General features: G+C 35.7%; 2 protein-coding genes across 4 annotated transcripts; one reads left to right on the forward strand and one right to left on the reverse strand.

The window, feature by feature from the left end:
* LOC149109086 (uncharacterized) lies at positions 1-12524 on the forward strand. The gene is made up of 8 exons (XM_089294589.1): positions 1-4; positions 211-249; positions 366-401; positions 604-624; positions 3458-3496; positions 4039-4071; positions 11876-11908; positions 12439-12524. Exons 1-8 carry the CDS (start codon positions 1-3, stop codon positions 12522-12524), a joined length of 291 nt encoding a protein of 96 aa, XP_089150715.1.
* Positions 12408-25763, reverse strand: LOC149109087 (uncharacterized). 3 transcript variants are annotated; one of them, XM_089293456.1, is made up of 6 exons: positions 25687-25763; positions 23707-23821; positions 16999-17037; positions 16609-16639; positions 15288-15809; positions 12408-14640 (listed from the first exon to the last, which is right to left on the reverse strand). In XM_089293456.1, exons 3-5 carry the CDS (start codon positions 17034-17036, stop codon positions 15699-15701), a joined length of 180 nt encoding a protein of 59 aa, XP_089149582.1. In that variant the 5' UTR covers position 17037; positions 23707-23821; positions 25687-25763; the 3' UTR covers positions 12408-14640; positions 15288-15698. The 3 variants fall into 3 exon arrangements, with proteins under 3 accessions (XP_089149582.1, XP_089149581.1, XP_089149580.1); XM_089293455.1 differs by having other exon boundaries at positions 23639-23821; XM_089293454.1 differs by lacking the exons at positions 23707-23821; positions 25687-25763 and adding an exon at positions 19573-19756.
* Positions 25764-26110: the final 347 nt, after the last annotated feature.

Genomic DNA, 26110 nt, shown 5'->3' on the forward strand with positions numbered 1-26110 from the left:
ATGGGTAAGTTTAAAGCTGCCTTTGTCAAGAAATTTACACCTCGCAAAATGAATACAGCGCAAATTTAAAGTTTCTTCTCACTAGGGCACTTTAATGAAGTAAACTGTATTACTTTTTCTCTAAATATGACAATCGTCGTTAGAATACCGATGTTGCTCCGTAAGCCAAGATAATTTCTAATGGTGTTAAAATGTATATTTGTCTTCTAGATCAACAGCAAATCAACATAAAGATTAATTCAGACGAGTGTACGTATTTTATCTTTAGTTTTCTATTTTAAACTTCTTTGCTTTACTTACGTGAAGATTTGATTGCTCAACAGTCATCTTAAAGTTAAAACCTTTATCTCTATGAAACTTTTCAGTGCCACACGAAGTTCCCATTGCGGAAGAAAGCACTTGTAAGTAAATATCACTTATATTCTTACAAACTTACTTTTTTTTTTGTTTTCAAGCTGCGTTTTGAAAAACTTTGTAAGGAGTTTATAACATCAGTTTTCTCGCGCCAAGATTACATAAGAACCAGATATCATTTTGCGTTTATTTTGGTACATGTAAAGTTCCCTTAATCTTACTTTTATTTCTTTTCACATTTTATTCTAGTTTTTGCGCCATTGGATGATCGTAAGTATTCCGTTTTATTATATTTTAAACTGCTTTCTTGATATAAAAGTTCGATTGCCCTATTACGAATAAACAATGGTAATTATAATCGCAAAGTAATTTTCGCCCTATGAACTTTTTAGACCCAATTGCATTGGATAGTTCCAATTATTTATTTGCTTTGTTACATTTTTTTTCAAGTTACTTTTACAACTTAAACAGGAATAATTAGATTAGCTGGTTGCCGCCTGATTGAGAAAAGAGAAGATTTCTTGAAATTGTTTTGTGCTTTATATTTGAGCGCATGCTACATGTAACCACTAAAACTATTCTCCAACCAAATTAATCATTGTAATCTTAGTTTTATTTGTTTTCATATTCTTAAGTTTTTTTTGGCTTTAATTGTTTAGAAAGTTAAAAAGAAATCTGGCTTCAACTTTGCGCCTTAATTTGTTCTTCTCGTAAAAACCTACCGTGTACATTTAAAGTTCCGGTACGGCTTTCTTCCAGGCCTCCGCGGTAAGATTGATTTTCGGTAAAGTATCTCATTTAGGCTTAGGAACCGAAACCGCGCAAATGTTCGCTTGCGAACTGAGATTAGCACAAAAACTCTTGCGAAAAGAGAGAAAAGCAAAGAAAAGAAGTTTGAATCGCAACTTAAAGCCGATATGTTCTGCTAGATACAGAATACTACCGTCTATAATGCAAATTGCGAGTTGATGGCAAAAAAATACCAGTCAAGAAAAATAGAAATGAAAGCTGCAATAATCTCCATACACACATTGATATATATTTTCTACTTGGAATCGATGGGGAAAGTTGGCAACAACAAAATTTGCAAAGGTCAAGCTTATCAAAGTGTAAATCAAACGCCCTCATTTTAAAAGCACTGCCTCCATGATCACAGTTAGTACCTCCTCCATTGCGTTATTTGAAACTAGGCAGTAATTAAAATGTCACCTTTTTCAACATGTAGTAAACTAATTTTTCACAAAACATGGTATGCATGAAGATTTATTAAAAGAGAAGTCTAAGTGTTCATGAAAAGTTTGTCTAAAATTCTAACAAACGTTTACTCTTGTTATTGCTACCTAGCAAATTTTAATCCCATAATTCGTAATCCCAATACTCCTCTTGTGCACTTTGTCATTATTTATTTATTTATTTATTTTTTTTTTTGATGAGATGAGGGCTGGCTGATCACTTATTTGAAGTTCAGAGCCCTTGTTAATAGTGTTTTTCCTGCTGACACTATGCAGTCTTATTAAAGGCAATGTGCTCATAATTGAATATTTAAGTGGCAAGTGAAATTAAAATCAAGTCAATAAAATCAGCCATATCTCATCTTATATTTTCTTGTAACAAAGCAAACTTAAAACCTTTCATTCAATTGGCTTTGTGAAGTTTTCTTTGTTAAAATGCAGGTACTTAAATGATGTGCCTTAAAACCAACTTGTTCCTATGACATACCACAGGCAAAAGCAAAATCATAATGTGTAGTTGCATAGATTATTCAAATTTCACTACAGAAAGAATTTTTCATAAAATCCCCCATCCTTCTGGAAATTCTAATTAAGCTTTATACATTTCCTTAAAGTTTTAAGCATTTGAAAACCCTTTCACCCTCTGGAATTTCCAATTCCTTCTGTGGAAAGAGTATATGGACATTTTGTCCAATTAAGTACATATAGAAGCTAAAACTATTCCTTTAGACTATTGTCTGGAATTCTGTTGACTGCACCTCTTTACTATGTACTTTACTGTAATAAGACAACAAATAGCAATACACTGCCTTTGCTGGAGAGCAAGCTAGCCTTCAGTCATGATTATACTTTCTCTATCTTATATTTAAAGACTCAATTTATAGAGACACAAAAAAGACAATTAAAATGAAAACTATTCTTCAAGGGTAGAATATAAATATTCTCTATAGCACCACATTACTTAAGATATGAGGTCAAAATAAATAAGAATTAATTACACAATCAAACAACTTTTAAAAAGCAATCCATCAGTTGATCCCACAGCAATTAGAACTCCTCACTATGTTGAGGGAAAGAGAGTTGGTACAAATAGCTGTTCGTCACTGATTCTTATGCTAGAGTAAAAGCAAATATATTTAAATAATATACATTCAACAGTAACCAAGTAATGATTGACAAACGAAAACAGAGTAACAGAATATTGATGTATAAAGGGAAAAATAAAGAAAATTTCAACATGCCCCCGTCCCCCTGATAACTGCATTAACAAAGCCACCCCACCAACTAATAACCAGTCTCTTTTTAATGATCTTCTCAATATCACAAGTGAAGGAGAACAATACACTGCCTCTACTAGAAAAAGCAAGGCGTCACTTATGATTCTACTTTTTCTACCTTATATTTAAAGACTCGATTTACAGAGACACAAAAGAGACAATTCAAATGAAAACTATCCTTCAACAGTAGAGTATAAGTATTCTCTGCAGCAACACATTACTAGGATACGAGGTAAATATAAATAAGAATCAATTACACTTTATAATCAAATAACCTTTAAACAGCAATGTATCACTTAGTCTCACAGCAAAGATCCCGTCATTATATTGCAGGAAAGATAGTTGGTGCAAATTAATAGCTGTTAATGTCCCTCATTCTTATGCTTGGATAAAAAGCATCCTACTTTAAATAATATACCTTCAACAGTCACCAAGTGATGAATGACAAACTAAAACAGAGTAAGAGAGTATGCTGTACAAAGGGGAAAATAAAGAGAATTTCAACATATCCCTCCCTCCCCTAGTAAATGCATAACAAAGCCACCCTTCAACCGATAACCAGTCTCTTTTTAATGATCTTCTCAAATATTACAGGTGAAGATGAACAACTACAGCCAGCCATCATCAACTTTTGTATTAAGACCTTTAATATTCTTTTTGAAAATTAAGTTATGAAACTGTTATCTTGTACATGTAGAAAATTTTATACCCATTTTACACCCATAGTAATGCTATTCCAAATTGAAACAGTTTCTCTAAATTGTGATTCAACCACCAACAAAGGAGTATGTAAAGGAATCAAATGTTCTGGCCAAGCATATCAAAAACTTTTTTCAGAAAGCACAAACACTGACGAAACTTGGCTTTCTGAGCAACAAGCACTTTCCCAAATGAAGCTGTTAAGCACTTATGAGAATATTCTGAAGTACAAGCAACCAAACCTACCAAAATTTTGCAAGCATTGACAATAAAAGCCAAATTTTCCAAGAACTGCAAAATTTTGCGGTATTATATTTGTGACTGTACAGCTTTCTTGTGTAAATGGTTTATGATTGGCATCATTTAATATGACTTGCATGACAACAATTAATCTTGACTAGAAGATTTTTCAAGCTAAAAAAAAGACCAAAGCAATCTGTTATTAAAACAAGAAACAATTTTGTCTATAATTACAGACTCAATGAATCCTGAAAGTTACAATGAGGAATGTAAGTATTTACTTGAAATCACAATGCTTAAATTGAGTAAGTGAGACAATAAGTGAGTGAGTAGACTTTATTGGAGAGGGTAACATCCAACAGTAACACAGCTGATTATATCAACATAAACCAAGGAGGTTACGAAGGCCTATGCTGGGACCTTAAGTCGCTTAAAGTAACCTTAACTCGCCTTAAGTCGCCTTGAGTCTTCCTAAGTCGCCTTAAGTTGCTAATGGTTATGCAATGTCAGAAGCTAGGTTTCAACACACTCAAATTGCCCCTCTAGAAAGTTATCAAACTTGTAACTGTCATGTTTGGATAAAGTGCACTCTAACCCTATGAAGGAGGAGGCATGATGACCCAATGGTTGGTGCAATGGACCCCTATTGGAGATCATGGCATTGTGTTTGCACTCTTATAGTGTCTCTCCTCACCCAGATGTATAAATGCGTAATGGTTACAGAACAGGAGGGGCAGGGTGCAGGGTGCACCAGAGGTAACCTCAATAGGTGTGCCTTTGATTTTTTTAAAACACTTGTTCCCAATGTATTGGAGCCACCTAAACCCCCCTCCTCCTTAAAGGATCCTAGTCAACCACACCTTTGTTTTGTTTGCATACAAGAGGTTGGCATTTATGTTTTATTCATAGCATGTTAAAGCAAAGAAAATCACTGTGAAACTACTAAAGATAAAGGGACATACTATCAGGAACACAACTTACAGTAAAGCAGCAAGACTTCACCTGTAATATCAATAATATTGATGGCCTCAAAAGTAGCAAGGGCTGACTAGGGTCCTTTAAGAGGACAAGAACCCAACAATTACTGTATTATGCCTCATAGTCATAGTTGCCTTATACATAAAAAATCTAGTATTATTATAGTCCTGCACCTCTCTAGCCCCTAATGTTAGCAGGAATAATTTCTAGATGTGGACAATAATTAAATAGGAATGACAATCTTATCTATACTGTCTCACAGATGCCTTTTTATTTCTATTAAGTTTTATTTTTCGTGTATTTCATTGTGAAAGAATTAATAAACAAGATGACACTCTGTGTTATCATCACAAAATATATTAAATATGGAAAGATACAGCAAATAACTATACTGCAATAATTTCATTTAAGCTTATTAATTTTTGTACAATATTATTGAATCCAATCTTCCAAAGACTTACAGTCTATAATTAATAAACAACAACAGTGAGAGGTGTTCCAAATCATTAACGAGAAAAGCAAAAAACAGAAAGATATTTCTGGGTTAAGGATTAATTCTCTCTAGCCACTTTTACACTGAGCAGTAAAAATACTGTCATCCAAATTCAATTGAACCGAACTGAGTCTACACTTTAAATACTTCACTTACCCAGTGTAAAAAAGTGACAAAAGTGGCCCATTTCTCCAGCAAAAATCATCATTTGCATTTGATTCCACATTCGACCAACTCAGACCAACTGTAAACTTGTGAATTTCGTAATTGAAGAACCAACTTGCAAAGTAAAGTTTATCTATCCTTTTCGTACATTTGATAAAGCCAGCTATTCACATTATCTTATACACTTAACGTGGACTACGCTTACTGTTACTACTGTTACTATCGAAATCCAACATAACCCTTGCGATCAACTCTCACTAAACATGGCCGCCAGACTACTGTTTGGAACACGTGCCTTAGTTTGGCCCCGTGACTAAAGTCTACACGAGCTCACGTGAGCTACTCGTTCTCACGCGAGTAACAGAAAACCAGAAAGAAAACAAATCGCCAAACTAATACTCTCCAAAATTTGAATACAGAAATTTATTATCGGGTGATTTGAAATCACCCAAACACTTAGCAAGAAAATTCATATTTTCGTGGCACAGATGTCTCGTCTCTTTGGAGTATGGAAACCAGTTAGCGGCACAAGGGTTACTGGGAAAATCAAAATGGCGGAAACCACTGTGCCTAGTATCGATGTAACAATTTTTAGTATTTAATTGTGAAAATGTAGTTCTGGGGATTTGTAATTTGTCACGTGGAAACTAGTGAAACTTGGAAGATGTATTTCCTGGCGGTCTGATCAACAAAACCTTCTAAAAAGATTCGATTCACTGTGTAAACTGCCAGGGTCATCATAGTTTTCTGGAACCTCACAAGTAGTTGGTGAAATTTGACAAGAAGTGTTCTTACGAAACAACTTAGCATGCGGTACTCACTATGGTATTGGAATATTTTGCCTCAGTGAGGCAAGAGAGCATCAAATCGATTGGGTCCCCGAAAAGGACTGAAATTGACGCTGGAGATGCAAGATAGCAGATAAGTAGTAGTATGCATACTTTATTTACCCTCGGATTGTAGAGTAGCTTTAACAGCTAATGTCTCCGAGCATTTCAGCAGCACAATGGGCAAAGACCAGACCACAACACCGGGAACTTCGTGCCCTGATCTTTACGATGAGTGTGTGGTGTCTTTAACGTCCCCTGCTGACCATAACAGTGAAGATGCAGGAGACGGGGCCTACGGTTTATCGTCCTTATCCGAGAAGAATAGAATATCTAACCATTTGCAGATGTCATTGCAAACCCAGCATATTTTCCTCAGTTATTTTAAGACCCTGAGTGTTGGTCCGGTCTGGGGCTCGAACCCGAAAACTCTCGCACGGTAGTCCGAAGCTCTACCAACTGAGCTAACCAGTGTTGTGGTAATTCTTTCTTTAATAGTACTTATTTTTTAATGGTTTGAAATCTGGCCCGGGTTGTTCGAAAGCTGGGTAGCGCTAACTCAGGTAGTATATTTTTTTTGTATAGAAATATCTTTCACTCCTTATAGTTGTGTAGTTTTAAAATGAATCAACTCAAAACTAAAAGACAAACTACATAAACAGAAAACTAGAACAAAAAGTTACAAAACTGAAAGTAATAAAAGTTCTCTCTAATCCTGGGTTAGTTTAATTAGGCTTTGAACAACCCGACCTTGGATACTTGAGACTGTGGTGACTTAATTATATACCAGTATTGGTACAATATTGGGTTATTGCAAAAGATATATGGAGAGACTGTTGCTAAGTTTAAATTTATATCACTCAAGTGAAATAAGGTCTCCTCAAGTAACCTTAAGTCACCTTAAGTCTCCTTAAGTTGCCTTAACTCACCTTAAGTTGCCTAAAATTACCTTAAGTTGCCTAAAGTCGCAATGCTTTTCTTGCCAATTTTGCTTAAGTCGCCTAAAGGTGCCTTAAATTGCCCAAAGATGCCTTAAGTTATGCTGACTTAAGGTCCCACAGTAGGCCTTTTCAGGGAGCACGCTATAGATCAAATTTTACGAAAAAGGACACATAAACAATTCACAAAAAAAATAATATTGGCACTTCAAGCTTCATGGAAAACAAAACAATGCATTTTAGAAAATAACAATCAATAGCTAATATACAAATAACAATTCTAAAAGAAAAAAATAGCGATTTCACAATTCACAAGTAATAAAAATGATTCATCATAGTTCACAATAATACCCATTTTCACCTCCATAAATGTAAAGTGAGACTAATTTGCAACTCAGAACCACAAGAGAAAATCAATGCCTTTAAGAGGACAAGAACCCAACAATTACTGTATTATGCCTCATAGTCGTAGTTGCCTTATACATAAAAAATCTAGTATTATTATAGTCCTGCACCTCTCTAGCCCCTAATGTTAGCAGGAATAATTTCTACATGTGGACAATAATTAAATAGGAATGACAATCTCATCTATACTGTCTCACAGATGCCTTTTTATTTCTATTAAGTTTTATTTTTCGAGTATTTCATTGTGAAAGAATTAATAAACAAGATGACACTCTGTGTTATCATCACAAAATATATTAAATATGGAAAGATACAGCAAATAACTATACTGCAATAATTTCATTTAAGCTTATTAATTTTTGTACAATATTATTGAATCCAATCTTCCAAAGACTTACAGTCTATAATTAATAAACAACAACAGTGAGAGGTGTTCCAAATCATTAACGAGAAAAGCAAAAAACAGAAAGATATTTCTGGGTTAAGGCTTAATTCTTTCTAGTCACTTTTACACTGAGCAGTAAAAATATTGTCATCCAAATTCAATTGAACCGAACTGAGTCTACGCTTTAAATACTTCACTTACCCAGTGTAAAAAAGTGACAAAAGTGGCCCATTTCTCCAACAAAAATCATTATTTGCATTTGATTCCACATTCGACCAACTCAGACCAACTGTAAACTTGTGAATTTCGTAATTGAAGAACCAACTTGCAAAGTAAAGTTTATCTATCCTTTTCGTACATTTGATAAAGCCAGCTATTCACATTATCTTATACACTTTACGTGGACTACGCTTACTGTTACTACTGTTACTATCGAAATCTAACATAACCCTTGCGCTCAACTCTCAGTAAACATGGCCGCCAGACTACTGTTTGGAACACGTGCCTTAGTTTGGCCCCGTGACTAAAGTCTACACGAGCTCACGTGAGCTACTCGTTCTCACGCGAGTAACAAAAAACCAGAAAGAAAACAAATCGCCAAACTAATACTCTCCAAAATTTGAATACAGAAATTTATTCTCGGGTGATTTGAAATCACCCGAACACTTCGCAAGAAAATTCATATTTTCGTGGCACAGATGTCTCGTCTCTTTGGAGTATGGATCGTTTCGGTAAATTATCTGTTCGGAAGGCCTTAAATCCCCTCTGATTTTCTTGAGAGAATTGGCACCTGGCACTTTCGTGATATGAGAAATTTAATGTCTGTTGTTTTCGGACTGTTGAAAATGTCGTTTTGAGTACCGAAAAAAGGTCAGCTATCATTTTCGGAAAGGCGATAAGACCTAAGGTTTTCGGGAAATGGACAAAAAAGCCCTAATAAATTCGAGAATACTCAAGTTCCCCTAGAATATCCGAACAGATAAAAATTTTTTAGTGCAACCTAAAATTAACCTACAGAGCTTTAAAAGTACTCCAGATAGCCTAAAACAGCATCTAACAGCATTAGAGAGAAAACGGTCGCTGGGTGCCCCTGTGTGTATCCCCTGCATGCGGTCGGCGACGGTGTACAACCGAGGTCAGTGAAACTCCAGAAATCCCAAGCTATGAATAAATGCCTGGTGTGAATATTTCTAGCAAGCCAGTTTTGACAATGCAAATGTTATGGGCATTTTTCTTCTTGGGTAGAAAGCCAATATAACAGCTGTGTCCATGGGGATACACATATCACTAGTTCATGAAATAATCAGTGATATGCGTATCCCTTACTATCCTGTACACGCGTGCACGCGTTTTTAGTGGAATTATCGAGTTTCAAACTTCAGTGAACCCAAGCCGTGTAAAAACGTCGGGTGCTAATATTGCCTGCAGTTTTGACAAGGTTGATGCGCTATATTATAACAGTTGTGTTTCTGGGGATACACATATCACTGCGCCATGAAATAATTAGTGATATGTGTATCCCCTGCACGCGATTTCAGTTTAGATATTTAAACATTCGAGTTGCAAACTCCGCAAACCTCAACCTGGGTATAAACGTCGTAGCGAGTAAGCAGCCAGCACGTTTCGGCAATAATTGGCCATTTTCTTCGATCAGGTAGATAGCCAATCTAACGGCTGTGTTTAGGGGATACACACTGAGATCACTGCGCCATGAAATAATTAGTGATATGCGTATCCGCTGTTCGAAGTTTTAGTCAGATATACAATCGAGTCGGTTGGAACTCAACCAAACTCAAGAAATCCTAATCTGCTCCGTTGGGCGCGAATTCATTTCTGGTTTCTTCTACTCTTTACAGCGCTCGTCGGAACCTCGCAACCGAGTCGCCATTTTGTTCGTTGAATGTCCAGGCGCGCATCACTGTTTTGTGTATCCCCACGGGGGATACACATATCACTAGTGATATGTGTGCGGGGATACACATATCACGGGGATACACATATCACGGGGATACACATATCACTGTGACACAAGGGTTACTGGGAAAATCAAAATAGCGGAAACCACTGTGCCTAGTATCGATGTAACAATTTCTAGTATTTAATTGTGAAAATGTAGTTCTGGGCATTTGTAATTTGTCACGTGGAAACTAGTGAAACTTGGAAGATGTATTTCCTGGTGGTCTGATCAACAAAACCTTCTAAAAAGATTCGATTCACTGTGTAAACTGCCAGGGTCATCAAAGTTTTCTGGAACCTCACAAGTGGTTGGTGAAATTTGACAAGAAGTGTTCTTACGAAACAACTTAGCATGCGGTACTCGCTATGGTATTGGAATATTTTGCCTCAGTGAGGCAAGAGAGCATCAAATCGATTGGGTCCCCGAAAAGGACTAAAATTGACACTCGAGATGCAAGATAGCAGATAAGTAGTGGTATGTATACTTTATTTACCCCCGGATTGTAGAGTAGCTTTAACAGCTAATGTCTCCGAGCATTTCAGCAGCACAATGGGCAAAGACCAGACCACAAACACCGGGAACTTCGTGCCCTGATCTTTACGATGAGTGTGTGGTGTCTTTAACGTCCCCTGCTGACCATAACAGTGAAGATGCAGGAGACGGGGCCTACGGTTTACCGTCCTTATCCGAGAAGACTAGAATATCTAACCATTTGCAGATGTCATTGCAAACCCAGCATATTTTCCTCAGTTATTTTAAGACCCTGAGTGTTGGTCCGGTCTGGGGCTCGAACCCGAAAACTCTCGCACGGTAGTCCGAAGCTCTACCAACTGAGCTAACCAGTGTTGTGGTAATTCTTTCTTCAATAGTACTTATTTTTTAATGGTTTGAAATCTGGCCCGGGTTGTTCGAAAGCTGGGTAGCGCTAACTCAGGTAATATATTTTTTTTGTATAGAAATATCTTTCACTCCTTATAGTTGTGTAGTTTTAAAATGAATCAACTCAAAACTAAAAGACAAACTACATAAACAGAAAACTAGAACAAAAAGTTACAAAACTGAAAGTAATAAAAATTCTCTCTAATCCTGGGTTAGTTTAATTAGGCTTTGAACAACCCGACCTTGGATATTTGAGACTGTGGTGACTTAATTATATACCAGTATTGGTACAATATTGGGTTATTGCAAAAGATATATGGAGAGACTGTTGCTAAGTTTAAATTTATATCACTCAAGTGAAATAAGGTCTCCTCAAGTAACCTTAAGTCACCTTAAGTCTCCTTAAGTTGCCTTAACTCGCCTTAAGTTGCCTAAAATTACCTTAAGTTGCCTAAAGTCGCAATGCTTTTCTTGCCAATTTTGCTTAAGTCGCCTAAAGGTGCCTTAAATTGCCCAAAGATGCCTTAAGTTATGCTGACTTAAGGTCCCACAGTAGGCCTTTTCAGGGAGCACGCTATAGATCAAATTTTACGAAAAAGGACACATAAACAATTCACAAAAAAAATAATATTGGCACTTCAAGCTTCATGGAAAACAAAACAATGCATTTTAGAAAATAACAATCAATAGCTAATATACAAATAACAATTCTAAAAGAAAAAAATAGCGATTTCACAATTCACAAGTAATAAAAATGATTCATCATAGTTCACAATAATACCCATTTTCACCTCCATAAATGTAAAGTGAGACTAATTTGCAACTCAGAACCACAAGAGAAAATCAATGCCTAATATATTAAAGTGCAAAAATACCTGCAACATCATTTCTAATATGACAAAAGAAACAAAACCTTCAATTAAAATATCTATCAATTTTGTAATTAATATTGAACTTTTTGTTAAACTATATATAAAACTCAACATTGCACAACCTACAATTTTAAGTACAAGTAACAGCAGCATAAATTACTGATCTTGTTTTAGATCATGATGCCCAGATGACAACACGACACCAGCGTAAGTACATCTATTGTTTTCAATAAAATCTACCAAAATCAAATAATACAGATATTTTTCAACTTTACATGTTGAAAATTGGCTTCTAAACATTATTGTATATAGTTCTGTATATTATCAATACACTCCCCATGAAAGAAATGTTTCATCACACCCCAAGCCCAACATTCTAATACTTTCAATTATGCTTCATAAATTTTCTTAAACTCTGTACCCTTCGAGAACCCTCCTTGCGCCAAGAATTTCAAATCCCTTCTGTGGCACAAATATGGACATTACTGGAACAACACACTACACAATTCCACATAGTACCCATTGTCACTGTAACCCCAGGGAAGGCCATTGAAAAGTCATGAAGGAATAGGGTCTCCAAACTACTATGTTAAACTGGAAAGATTTACAAAATGCATAAGCTCAGCTTTGCCAAACAAAAATTCAAAAATTCCCTGCAAGTACATAAACCATGACTAATCAGAATTGCAGCACAAAAGCGCACAAATTTACTAATATCAACATTAACTTTATTTCAGAAAAACAGTACAGACACCAAAAACTTAATGCTCCAAGGCACATGTCAAAACCTTATAAGTATAAAATCTATGACTATAACTTTTAAAAATTTTTAATTGCAAAATAATAAATTCTGATCGATAGTAAAGTTTCTTGTGACTAGCAGAACTATAAACTCAGAACTGTAAGAAAATTAACTTTACTTTGAATTTGTGTTTTAGATTACATCTCACACAAGGTGTTACGAGGTAATTAAACATTAAAACACTAACTATTGATAGTTACCAATAAAATAATTCAACAACCATGAAGTAGCTTTAAGCTCAAGTCTAATATTTTCCATGAGTACATTTTGTAAAAAAAAAAACAAATATCAAAGTAACAAAATTAAGCACTACATCTAAACTGTCATATTTGACAAAAATAATTATTGGCTACATTTCAGGCATTTCAAACAGTCAGAACAGTAATAGACATAGAATACATTACTGTACACTTGCCATAAGTTGACAAATTAACTATTCTCAACTCCACCACACAAACACAGATGAAATATCAAAAGGACTAGATGTGAAAATAATGTCTGCAAAATTAACTTACTTCATTGATGAAATATTTTAACTTCTATGCATTTTCCAAAACTGCAAAGTTCTCAATATATACCATTTACCATATGCTAAGTAGATGCAACAATTAATAGTAGCTTACTGACACTTACAGCTAAATGATGTCAACATTTATTTTTTTAGATATCATCATAGCGCCGACTACACGTGGGCCAAAAATCATGTAATCAATATCACTAACATATTTGATTCTATGGAACCCTTATGGAAAATGGTAAATATTAAAAAACTTTTTGATACTGCTATACAACAGACTTCAACAGATGATCCTGTACAGAATAAAATTATATCTGGAGAATGCAAAAAGGTAAGAACATTAATTTGTTTAATTCAATCCATTTACTTCAAGTATTAGATACATATCAACTCAAAATGAAAAACACTGCACATTACATATTTTATATTTTTCAATATCAAACAATATTGATACATTAGTTTAGCATATATCAGCTCTCTAGTAAACATGTGCTATATTTTATCTATTATCTATAGGCCATTAAGAAACTCTATGAAAAGATCAAAAACCACCATCTGTACTGGGATAAGGTAAATGTACTAGTATATTAGATTGAATTATCTTTTTTCATAACTATGATGCTTTTAAAGACAATGCCTACTTTCGTTAGTACGCACATGTTCTGCACATCAGGCAAGGTATGGTTTAAGCGCCACGCATACGCTAGGGTGAACAGTGAAGCAATCAACTATGCTACCTAGTACACGACTAAATTGAAAGCAAAATTTTCCTACTGTGACCAGATCAAGTTTAAAGAACTTGTACTTAAACCAGGAATTCCAAAATAGTAGTATATCACTAGGCTGACTTGCTGTTATCTGTTGAAAATTATCCTAAAATTCAACTGTAAACATGTACCTGCAGATAGCATAGCGTGCATGCAAAACAAGTGTGAGATATGCAATTGTTTTACCTGGTGGGGAGGTGACAGGAAAAAATGTAATGGGCACTGTAAAGTTTTAAAAAAAGATCAGTAACAATCGCTGCTGATGGTAACAAAGAAGATGGCAAACAAGAAATGCTAATAAATATAATAATTTGATTTTTGAATTCAACAGACTTTACAAAAAAATGGCATCTTAAGATCTCATCTGCAACTAAAATTTATATCATTTTGTTCGTTCAGTATAAAACACTGTACTACTATTTCAGTTTGAAAAAACCATAATGTAACTTCTTTTCACTTCTTAGGCAGCTGCTACATATACAAGTGAAAGCAACACCATCTAACAGTCAAAAAAAGTGATGGCTGAAAAAAATAGCACTTTACTTCTAATACTTTCATTTTTAACTAACTTCCTAAACTACAGTTGAAATTAAATGTACAGTTTTTTTTGTGATTAATGCAATAACTTACATTACATTACATACAAAAATTACTTAGTACTTACAATGTTAACATAACTTACAATTTAACTATACTAACAAAACTTACAATACTAACATTATTTACAATTTAGTTGTTCCTAACATTATTTACAATTTAGTTGTTCCTAACATTATTTATAATAATTATTTACAATAATTTCAGTATTTCTTTATTGCGGCAATTCATCCCGACACATTGGACAAGTGGCATGCTACAAAGAAAAGAAAGCATCTTTAATCTTAAATACAACTCTCCCCCTTATAGATATTGAATTTGCAGCCATCAGAAATTTTACCCTGTCTAGTACTTCAACTTTTTTTCCACTACATTCCACAAAAAAGGCCTCTATCAGGAATTTTAAGAAAACATGCTCCCGCTAGATCAGCGAGACAACACATACTGTATTGACAACAAAAGTCCAAAGATTTTAATCAACTTTTATTTGCCACAAAGTTCAGCCTCCCCCCTTCAGTGTGCCTTATCAACACTACTTTCTTCGCATGAATCCTTGCTCAGTGCCAAGGAAACTCAAACTACGTTCAAATAGTCTGTTGATTATCTGCCAAAGGGTTGTATTTTGCCTCATTTGTTTACACGAGAATGCACAAAATAGACTGTATTTTCCTATCATGAAAAAAGTTTAAGGCTACAAATAAAACTAACTTAATGGCTCACAATCAGTCAGTCAGTCAGGAAATGTTACAATTAAAAACTTTACTGTAACAACTCTTCGGATTAATAATTATCTTTGTAATTTAGTTCTTTGCAATTGAAGACATACCGTGTTGAAATAAATTGCCTGTCTGTTTGTCAATCTACCTGTCTGTCTATTAATTACGCAAATATTATTGCATTTACCATTTTCAACCATGTGTTGATGCACTTCTCGTGAAATATGTGACTACAAGGTAGTTGATTCACCTCTTCACCCTCCTCAAATTCAATTAGGCAAATGGTGCAGGATAACATAAGAGCTATAGGTAATTTAACCAAAAATTATAAGTGAAATAGTCAAATAAAAACATCCTTCTACAACTTTACTTTTAAAGTACGCAAATTTACCATCAAAGGACACAGAAAAAAATTGCTAATTTCACTAACCCATAGAAGTGACCACAGAAATATTGTTAACGCAAACATACAGATCAATCAAGGTTGATGGTACACTTATTTAATAAACACAAAATGACAGGACTGTATCCAGAACTCTTAAATTTTGAAGCAAATTATTAATTGAAAGAGGTGAAAAGAGAGAAAAGAATTGCTTCATCATCTCAGTAGACAAAGCCAAGACTCATCCACTTTTTCCTGAGTAATCTTAATTACGTCCAGGGAGGCAATAACCTCTGGCAAAGCTCGAGGCAAACCCTCATTGGCGTCCTGGGGATAAACGGTAAAAAAATTAAAATACAAGTACATCAGGACAAAAATTAGTCTTTAAGATCTTTCTTGTTTACTCGCCTCACGTTCGGCCAAACCCATCGAACTCATTGCAATTGGTGGGGCCCGGGAATTCAGTTGCTAAAAACAAGATAAAGAGCTAAGGAAAGGATTGGATGAGTTGTTCTGTTCAAGAGTTCGTTAAGGCACACTGAAACATATCTCACCATTCCACCCCCACCCCAACTCTTACCCCTCCTCCCTGCCAAGTCTACTCCCTATCCAGCCCTGAGATTGTCACAATTTTTAAGTTATTTATAATTTTCGTAACAGAAATGGAGACCATACGCTGTATATTCCCCATTACATTTCTTTCCCTGGCATCTTAAAACCCACAATTTACATCCAAACAAATTGGTCAGTCTCCATAAACTTTTACACTCCTGACAAGGTTATCAACTGTCCCTAAGACAACTACAATTTCATACAGCGCCCCTTTAATCGCTAACACATCCCCATAGGCAGACCTAGGTGCAATCAGGGACAAAGTGTAGATAAAATGTAAAGATTCAAAAATAACTACTACCAACACTTCCCCTCCCTCGCTTCCAAAATAAGTATAGCCCAAAGTTGGAGGAAAATTTCACTATTTGTTTAAGACAATATGTTGCCTAAAGATCTTAAAGAAACCGCTCTTTCCAAGCTCCTCTTTCTAACAGCTCACAACATCTCCTCATAGCACATAATGGGGACAACTGCCTCTTGTAGAGAAATATGGTGCAACTCAATTTTTACTAACTTCTTGTACATCGGTTGTCTCCCATTCCATCCTGAAAAGAAATCTTTGTTTTAGTTCTTCAGTGCAGTTACTAAGTTATTTAGCTACTCATTCCCTAATTGTAGATAACTAGCATGTACTGTTCTTGCCCTTTGCTGATTGTAATATAATGCTACACTTAGTACTTCTACAAAACATTAATCCCTTGCTTTTACTAGAGTGTTTTTTATTTCATTGAAACAGTATTAAGAAAACGTTTCTCAATAAATTGAAATGAATACAAGCACTTTTTATTTTCTGTTCTATATTTCTGTTCTATTACACCCTGTACAGAATCACATCTTTTTGGCCTTTTTTTAAGGTTAGTTTGCCAGGGCACATTCATCATTGTTAACAAGAATTACCACTTACTCCTCCACCTGGTCTTCTTGCAAAGTCAAACTCTCCATTCTGAAAAGAAATGTTTGCTTTAGTTCCCCATTGCACTTAGTTATTAATTATAATTTAGTTACTCATTGCCTAGTATCCCTTTCCCTTTATTCTGCTAACTGGAGTCCTTTTTGTAAATGCCTACTCAAAGGGTGTCTTGAAAACTCAAATAGCAAGGCGAATAGTAGCGAATAGCGAATAGTTCCGAATAGTACCAATAGTCTCAAACAGTGCGAATAGTGGCGAACAGTCGCGAAAAGTAGCAAATACTGACGAATAGTCCTCAACAGTTACCGCTTTAGATCTAATATCCACCGTTAATTAATTATCCAGATAAGCAACAGAATCTCAGTGAGTTTATTACCTTTTCTTCTCCGGACTCAGGCTGGTAGGCTGTCCATCGCAGACATTAACAAAACAGAAAACACAAAGATAACCTAATAAAAACATATTTACACTTTTGCAGCGGTGAAAACAGAAGAAATTACGTTTAGAAACACCTGTCCTTATAAGCATCTGTGCTTTTTAGCTGAAAAAAACCCATCCTAGGTTGCTACAAGGTTAGCAGCGAGATACTGGGTACCCTATTTGTTACTATATGCCAATATTTGCCACTATTTGCCACAATACACTACTATTCGAGACTGCTCGCAATTATTCGCACTATTCGCACTATTCGCTATTTGCTATTCGAGACTATTCACTGCTCAGTATTCGAAACTATTCGCTATTCGCCTTTTCCAGACACCTGCTACTAGGACTTTACTTTAACAGCACTCTATCGCATTTAGTATTTCTGTGCAACACTTTTATTATAGTTAGCAATATCCCACAGACCAAACATTTTTATCTGAAGATCATCTTTCTTTCTCTGCTGAAAAAACCAAAACTTCTCATAAACAAAATTCTTTCTCTGTATGATCAGTGCAGACAGCGCAAACATTGGAAGTATCAAGGGGTTGTTCGGATAGCTATGTACGACCCCTAAACTCAATTGACAATTGTTTAAACATTAGCTTTTAAGTTAACAAAACATTGACAAATAGAGTTACCAGTCACCAACTTACTTCTAAGTTATCAATTACCATTAATGAGATTACCGGAAAAAAGTTAGTGGCAGTTATAGTCCGCATTTCCTTGAACCTAGACCAGCTCAAACAAGTGCATAATCTTCTACTTAAAATTGTGAATTGTAAATACAGTTCCATACAGTTTTATTATCACAGCTTATTTCCACTTTTTTCTAATATCCTTCTGCTATACCATATCAGTGAAGTTTGCAAGGAATGAATTGATGCCTCAACCATAACCTTAACAGCAAGCGATCGTTCAGCTTACAATGAAAAATTTTTATCGACCTCCGCAAAGCACAGAAGTATATATCAAAGGGAAGTGGCAATTCGTTAAAGTAACAAGACATGCAGATCAATGAATGAATCCGTGAACACAGTTGGAGACTTTTTGTTTGATCATAAATGAAATAATAGGCAAACTTCTCATTATTCCATAATATCACTCACAACACTGCGTGAATTCACTGTTTCTTCACATTCTGCCCACTGACTAAATAGAGCCGGTATTTTCGATAAAAAATAAGGAGGGCCAGAACGCTGTCCAGTACGGGGCCCAGATTAAGGGGTCCGCATTTTTTACCAACCCCATCCCCCAGAGTCTGAAAAAAACAATACTAGTTGGGTGGAACATCCATCCAACCTTATAGTAAGTTTAATGGTTCAGTTCCATGGACTGCTTCCACATTTTGAATAACAGCATTAACAATACAGCTCTAGTATACCTTAACTCTTACTGTCCATATACCTGAAAGTTCTTGTATTTTTCTAGGGGTAACGAGGGTCACGTGACCTGAATTTTTCCCGCCAATTCTTACACTTCTTACAAGAAAACGATAAATGGAATACAAAAACAGAACAAAGATTGAGAAATTTATACTTTTAAGTTTTGTTTGTTGCATTCCACCCCTTACCCCATACTTTCTTGAAAATAGCATGTTCCTAAAGATCCATAATTTGCTAATGTAGCACATTCATGATGTCATATCACAATTTGCGTCTTCGATTCAAAGTTAAGTGCATTATTACAAACATGCAATACTGATCATCCCTGACAAAACCTACAAACTCTGTTACAAAATGCTCATTAGTACCACTTATAACTACAACACGTTTTCTGTGAAGAAATCCCAGTTCAGTGCAGCCTTTATTTATCATCTCAACAAATCGAGCGCTCCTTCGCGTAATACTTTGTCATTGCACTGTTTAGATCATCGGCATTGTTACCCTTTTTGTAAGTCCGCTCTACTTATTTGATTTCATTGAAATCTAACTGAAACCGGCTAAAAGCGGTTTACCGGTGAGCATCGCGCAGTGTGATTATCAATCGACTTTCATCACGATCTGAAATAATTGCTGACGCTTTCCACACTACTTGTACTAGCTCATAACAATCAATTCAGCTATTTTCCATCATGCAATATATGTCCTGTTCACCCTAATGAAAACTGCACAATATTTTATAAACTGCACACTAACAACTCACCTTTCGATAACAACATCCATGGTTAACACTCTACACACAGCAAAGCTATTTTACAATTATATCTTTAAAAGCTGTTATTGACAGGGATCAATTTCATATCAGATTTTTCGGTTTACGCCTCATTAGAACTTGTCTTCAAAGTCAACTGCCTGCAGATATGTCTAATAGGAGAAATGTTGTTCATTCTTTTAAAATTGAATTGACAGTTAATGGAACATCTTAAAAATAAGTTGAAAACAGGCCCACTAATTCAATTCGAGAAAGTGTTAAAAAGCTTTTTGATTTGGACAACAATCCCTTGAAGTTTAGATCTACTATCCGTTGCGCAAATTATCCCAAAAATAAAATCACCTAAAGTCCTTATTTAACACCAGCCATTTAAAAGGATTAAGCTATAATTATCTGCACATAATGACCAAATGATTCTGTGGTGAGCGGGTGTTCTGACTGGTGCTGATGGTTAGATTATGTAAAGAAACACAGAAGTACATAGTTTCAAGGCCCACCCCCGGAGTTTTCCCGCCTTTCAAGTAGTGCATTTTAACCTACACGGAAGGGTGACAAACTTAAACAAAGCAGCATTAGAAATCCATATCTCAACTGTTTGGACAAAGTTTCATTACAATTTGTTTTGAAGCCCGGTGAAATCTTTTAAGCAATAATTCACCTAATCAGTGAATTCTATCACCCTAGATCTTCACGCGATAAGCAAGTAATCTCGAAAGCGCGCTATAACTCCTCTTTACGTATTTGCTATTTCAAGTGTCTTCCGGATTGAATGCATTTTCAGTAGCAGCTTCAATGGCATGATAAAACCCTTCCAAATCCTCTGCAACTTAACATGAGTTGCCGACCTTATCACTTCTTTGTGCTCCTGCCTGCAATTATCTTTAAATTTCAGTTGGAATTTGTTCACTCCACACCGACGGCGCACTTTTCTTATCACCATCGTGCTAATTAGAATACTCTCTAAGGGGTGTCTCAACTGCAATCTTCATCTCCAAAGCAGCTGTTTGCATTTCGTTGTAATCCATTAACCTGTATTGCTATGGTCACAATTGTTCAGTTGATGTTATTATGCAGCCAGTCCTACTCGGTGTTGTCTTTTCACTGTAGGGGGTGTGGTTCACTGTCTTTATTGTCTACACTTCACTGTCTTCACTCGTAACACTTGCTTTGAAGGTTGCCTATAGGCAAAACTACACATTTACAAGCTTACAATGTCATCTGTGATACATGGAAACTTCATATGTATTGTAGTGATTTAGCATTAAATTTCTATCCATTGTTGCTGTCACCATATTGTGCATGTCCTTAAGAAATATTACAGAAATTGCACTTCAAAGTTATTTTTAAACATCGTTTTATATCATCTAGCGTAAATAAAGTGACTTTCGATGGACTGTTATAATAACAAAGGGCACCACCACATTCCAAGCATGAAGTGCACAGAGATTTCAAAATGCAAAAAAGGGGACTCTCGCACTGCATTGCGATTGTAGTGCTAAGAAACAGTTTAATTTTAAAAGCGCGGTTATAAGATCTGAAAGATCTTCTTGTTTTCTTTTGTTTTCATCTGGTTTACTTTAAGCTGATTTACTAACTAAACAAATTAAAAGATCATGAAAAAGAACTCTCACACATCACTGTTATGAAATAGAATTAGATTGCTAACAACACAATTAAGTAAAATGTTTAAACATTTTAGCGCATTAAATTTAAATACAGTAAATGATTAGTAAAAGAACAAGACGTAGGACTTTACTGCAAAATAATGAAATATCTTTTTATTATTTTTGAATTGGTAAAGGTGAGAAGCAGAGTCTGCATACGAGCCAAGTGGCCCATCAGGCCGCAGCTTATCTTAGTTTCTGTAGCATAAAGCAATTAGGAATATTTCTATTCTGCCCTGGATGGGATGCTAGTCCATCGCAGGGTTACCTCCAGCATTAAGGTGGCCAGTAACCATTTATACACCTGGGAGGAGAGAGGCACTGTAAGAGTAAAGTGTCGTGCCAAAGAACACAATGCAATGTCCTCAGCCAGGGCTCAAATCCAGATTGCTCAATCCGGAACCGAGTACACTAACCATGACACCACTGCGCCACATTATTCTTTTCTTTATTTTTCCAATAATAATTGTTTAATCAACTTCATTTAACACGATTTCTTTGTAACTTCGATTTAGTTTTTGTTACTGTGTAATTATGTTTATTGGTAGCAATGGTAAATTGAAAGTCTTTTTTCAGTGCAGGTTATAGATGATTTAAATTTTAGTACCAGCTTTGCCTAACCTCCAAGCTACAATACGGTTGTCTGACACATGAGCTGGACTACAATTTAATGTAGACAGTACTTTTCACAAGTTTTCAAAATGAAGTAAATGTGCCACTCCTCTATTTTGGCTATCTAAGAAGATTTGGTGAAAATTTAACACAAACTAGGGTGCAAGAGGAAACCAAATTTTTGGCTTGCTCTTTATGCAAGCTCTAAGGGATAGACCATAACTTTTTTGAGTGGGGAGGGTTGGGGAGGAGGGTGGGAGCTGGGCAATTTCCAAAAAAAATTCCTGCACAGCTACATTTAAGACAGCTGAAAAAACATTGTGCCACTGAAAAAAAAAAAAAAAAATTGAGCAAGTGCTTTCTACTATACAGGTCCTGTGTTTGCCTTTAAAAAACTCTCGCACAATCTATTGCCCCCCCTCCCCACCCTGAAAAAAAAAATGCACAATCTAAAGGCGAGAAGAAAATGTTCATGCTCCAGAATATTGCCCAAACCCCACCTCCCCTCCTCCACAAAATAATGGTCCATCCGTGACTATGATGTATATACTAGTGCATCATAGCCATTCTTACAAGTCCCACAAAATTTCATGTCTTTCAGTACTTCTGTTATTTGAACATGCTCAAAAAGTTTCCAAGGCACTTCATGCAAGTGAAGGAATCTACTGGTCCTAAGCTATCAGACACAATTTTCTTTGCATGCTGCACACTTGCATAGCTATCACAGTTTACAAAGTTAAGCCTGCTTCTATGCATTTGAATTTCACTTGAAAAAACCTATTGCAGTCCATACCAAACCATGATAATTATTCTGAAAAAAACAAAAAAAAACAAAATGCAACGTGCAGAGAGAAATAATTCATAATCTAACGAAATGTGACAGACTGCTCAAGGTTAACTGGCCAGTGAAATATGTCCAAGATTAAGAGAGATGTAGCGTGTATTTGAGTCTTGTGGCAGAGCACGATCTTATCAAACCATAGCTTTTCATTATGGTCATCCCAGCATTTAATTCACTGGTGCCAACCATTCAAAATATACACAATGACAGAGAGAGGCACAGTGAGAGTACAGAGTCTTGCACAAGAACACAACGAAGAGACCAGCTTGCTTTCTAGGGACATTGCAGAGCCCATGTTCAAACACAGACTGCTTGAACCAGTGTTCAGCACACTAAGCCATTAGACTACCAGGCATGCATCAAATCTAAAGTTAGTTTAAAACAATTGCAGTTGTAAAGAAAATGATCCCTAAAGTAAAAAAAATAATAAATTCCTTCAACTTACAGAGTTAAACTTTCTATATCTGGTCATTGATCATTCCATGTTAATGAGGCGAAGTTGGACACTGACAATGTGCTTAAATCAAGACACTTTGAAGAGGTGGTATATAAAAAAGCTTATACAAGGCTTCTCTCAGGGAGGTTCAATCACATTTTACTAACTTATTGTAATGGTAAGAAAGGTAAAGTCTGCATACAAGCCAAGTAGCCCATCAGGCCAGAGCTTAAGCTGGTTTCTATAGCATGAAATGACTAGGAATTTCCCCCTTGGATGAGATGCTAGTCCATCGAAGGGCTAACCCCAGCATCAAATTCCCCATTATCCATTTGTACACCTGGGTGGACAGAGGCACTGTGAGAGTAAAGTGTCTTGCCCAAGAACACAACACAAAGTACCCAGCCAGGGTTCGAACCCAGACCATTAGACCACCCGGCCTCAAAACTAAAGTTAGTTTTAAATTATGGAAGTTGTATGGAAGTTGTAAAGAAAATGACTTACTGAAATTAAAAAAAAATAAACTCCCTCAGCTCGTAGAGTTGAACTTTCTACATCTAAATTACCCGTACCATGGGCAAGCAGGAATTCAGTCCATTCAGTCCATTCCAGTTTCCATGCTTGTACCATACTTTGAGATAACAGTTCTTCAGTTAAGTGGATTACAAAATAAACTGACTTTCATTTCTGAAAAAAAAATCAAAATTTAATGTACAGTTAAACCCATTCACAACACTTTGAAAGGTGGGGGAGAGTGTAATCTCATGTGTTGGTTCATACTCATCTGATGTTTTGCACTTATGACTTAACTCACTTTATGTGTAAATCATACTTTACAGAACACCAGTTTATTATACTTTTATGTGTCTCTGACTTTTAGTATGAAGTATAGCTTTTTGAGTAAATCATACTTCGTGAAAAACTAGTCAATAATCCTTTTATGTAATGACTCTCAATTTTTCCTACCTAAATCAATATTGTAGGTATTTGTAAGTATTGTTGGGAGAGTAATCAGTGTATGTACAGGTTAAATTGTAAGCATTGTTACAGTACAATAAGTCGAGTAATTAGATGTAAAAAATTCTATGCTCACGCCAGTCACTAATGTATAACACAATACTAGATCAACAATGTTTCTCTATTTCCTTTCTCACAATTCAAGGAAATCTATAATATACTGCTGAAAAAGATAAAACAATAAGCTCTGTAATAAGGCGAGGTAATATGAGCAACATTTTCTTTCACTTTGGTGTCAAGCAATGTCACATTACAAGTTTAAAAGTGCTGTTGTGCTTGTTTAACTGCCCAAGTGGCAACTGCAACAACATATATATGCATAAAGAAGAAATTACTAATAATTATTACCTCTGTGCAAGATAATCCTATGACTTGGTGTTAGTAAGTGCAGCAACAATGCTTTTCAACTTGCATGGTGACATTTTTTTGTTGTTGTTGTACAAAACAGTTGCAAAGAAAACTTGTGTTGTTTGTATTACTTCAGGCCTCTATATGCCAGTGCCAGTGCATTTATTTTGAATTCATTTTGACTGAGGCTGAATCATAACATGAAATACACTGGTAAAACCAGCTGGTTATGACCCTGGGCTACCTCATACAACTTTGTTATGACTTTTAGTTGGGATTTAAACTGTAGGGAAAGCTTAGATCCAGGGGGAGAATGGGCTTATAGGCTGCTCAATGTAGAATGGTCTCGTGAGCTATAAGTTGTAGAAAAGGCAAACCCAGATTAAACATTTTGATCTGCACTGTCAAACTTCTGGAAAGTAGACAGTGAGCTTTCAGCTCTTTTATACAATTTTCCCACTTCATTTCCAATACTGGTGAATTCGGTGAGGCAATGTAATACAGTATACATCCCTCTGCTTTAATTGGCACATCTTGAATTTCAAGTTTATAGAAACATGAATTATTTAACCTAGCAAAACAGTGTTGTGATACTGCTAGGCAAGTGAAACTCACTTTACATGTAAACACTGGAAAATCAATAGATGAAACACTCACTGCATGTTAACAATACAACAAGTTCAAAACAAGCTGACATCTACTGTGTTAAACACTGGTAACTGTTGAGGAATTATAAACGAAACTGGATAAAATTCACAGGGAAGAAGCACTTGCATAAAGCGCTACAGCTGAAAAGTTGCAAAAACATCGATGTCAACTAGTGTCAACATACCAAGTCTCCATACACATCGATCGGATGATCCCAGATAAGAGATCTCGTTCGCATACGTTTTAACAGCAGTTATCCCTCGGTATAATGATGGAACTTTTATCTTATTCGATTATCTGACACCTTATTCTTCGGCTTTAAGAATCTACCATGTATGCCTTTCATTAAAACAGGCAGGCTTTTTACAGGGAATTGTGGAGGACTTGAGATCCACGACTCTGCGCCACGAGGTCTAGTTTCCACGAGTTTCTTGTTTTGAAGTGAAACCTTTACACCAAAAACTCCTAGGGCAGTTTTTACCTTAGCTAATAAGTCTGAAAATCTTTTTTAAAGCTTCAACTTTACGAAAATAACTCACCTTTAAATCCATTCTTTGCTTGCTACCGCAGAACTCAATTTGATCGCCATGTTGGATCGAGCGCTCAAATGTCAATTGCAATCAGGCCTCACTTTCAGGTGGGATTGTTTATTGTAATTCAACCAATGCGCATCGGTGGCAAAAATAGTAACAAGCAACAGGTACATCGAAAGAAGATTTGAAAACCGTTTTGGAGCGTAGTATGTAATATTTAAAATAAAATGATTGGGATTACAGCGGGCCAAAATTATAGCTAATGGCTTTTTTTTCACATCACGTCACTAAAATTCGAACTACAAAACTACTGATCTTCCTGAGATTTTACTTTAATGACGTATAAGAGCAGCTGAAAACTAATATTCATACAAATTTTCGCTCCGAATAGGTTCTTGGTTTTGTGATACACTAGGCTTGAATTTCTAAG

This window comes from Orbicella faveolata, unplaced genomic scaffold (assembly GCF_042242905.1).
Source record: "Orbicella faveolata isolate gen_17 unplaced genomic scaffold, um_ofav_v1 contig_25, whole genome shotgun sequence".
NCBI classification, from domain to species: domain Eukaryota; kingdom Metazoa; phylum Cnidaria; class Anthozoa; order Scleractinia; family Merulinidae; genus Orbicella; species Orbicella faveolata.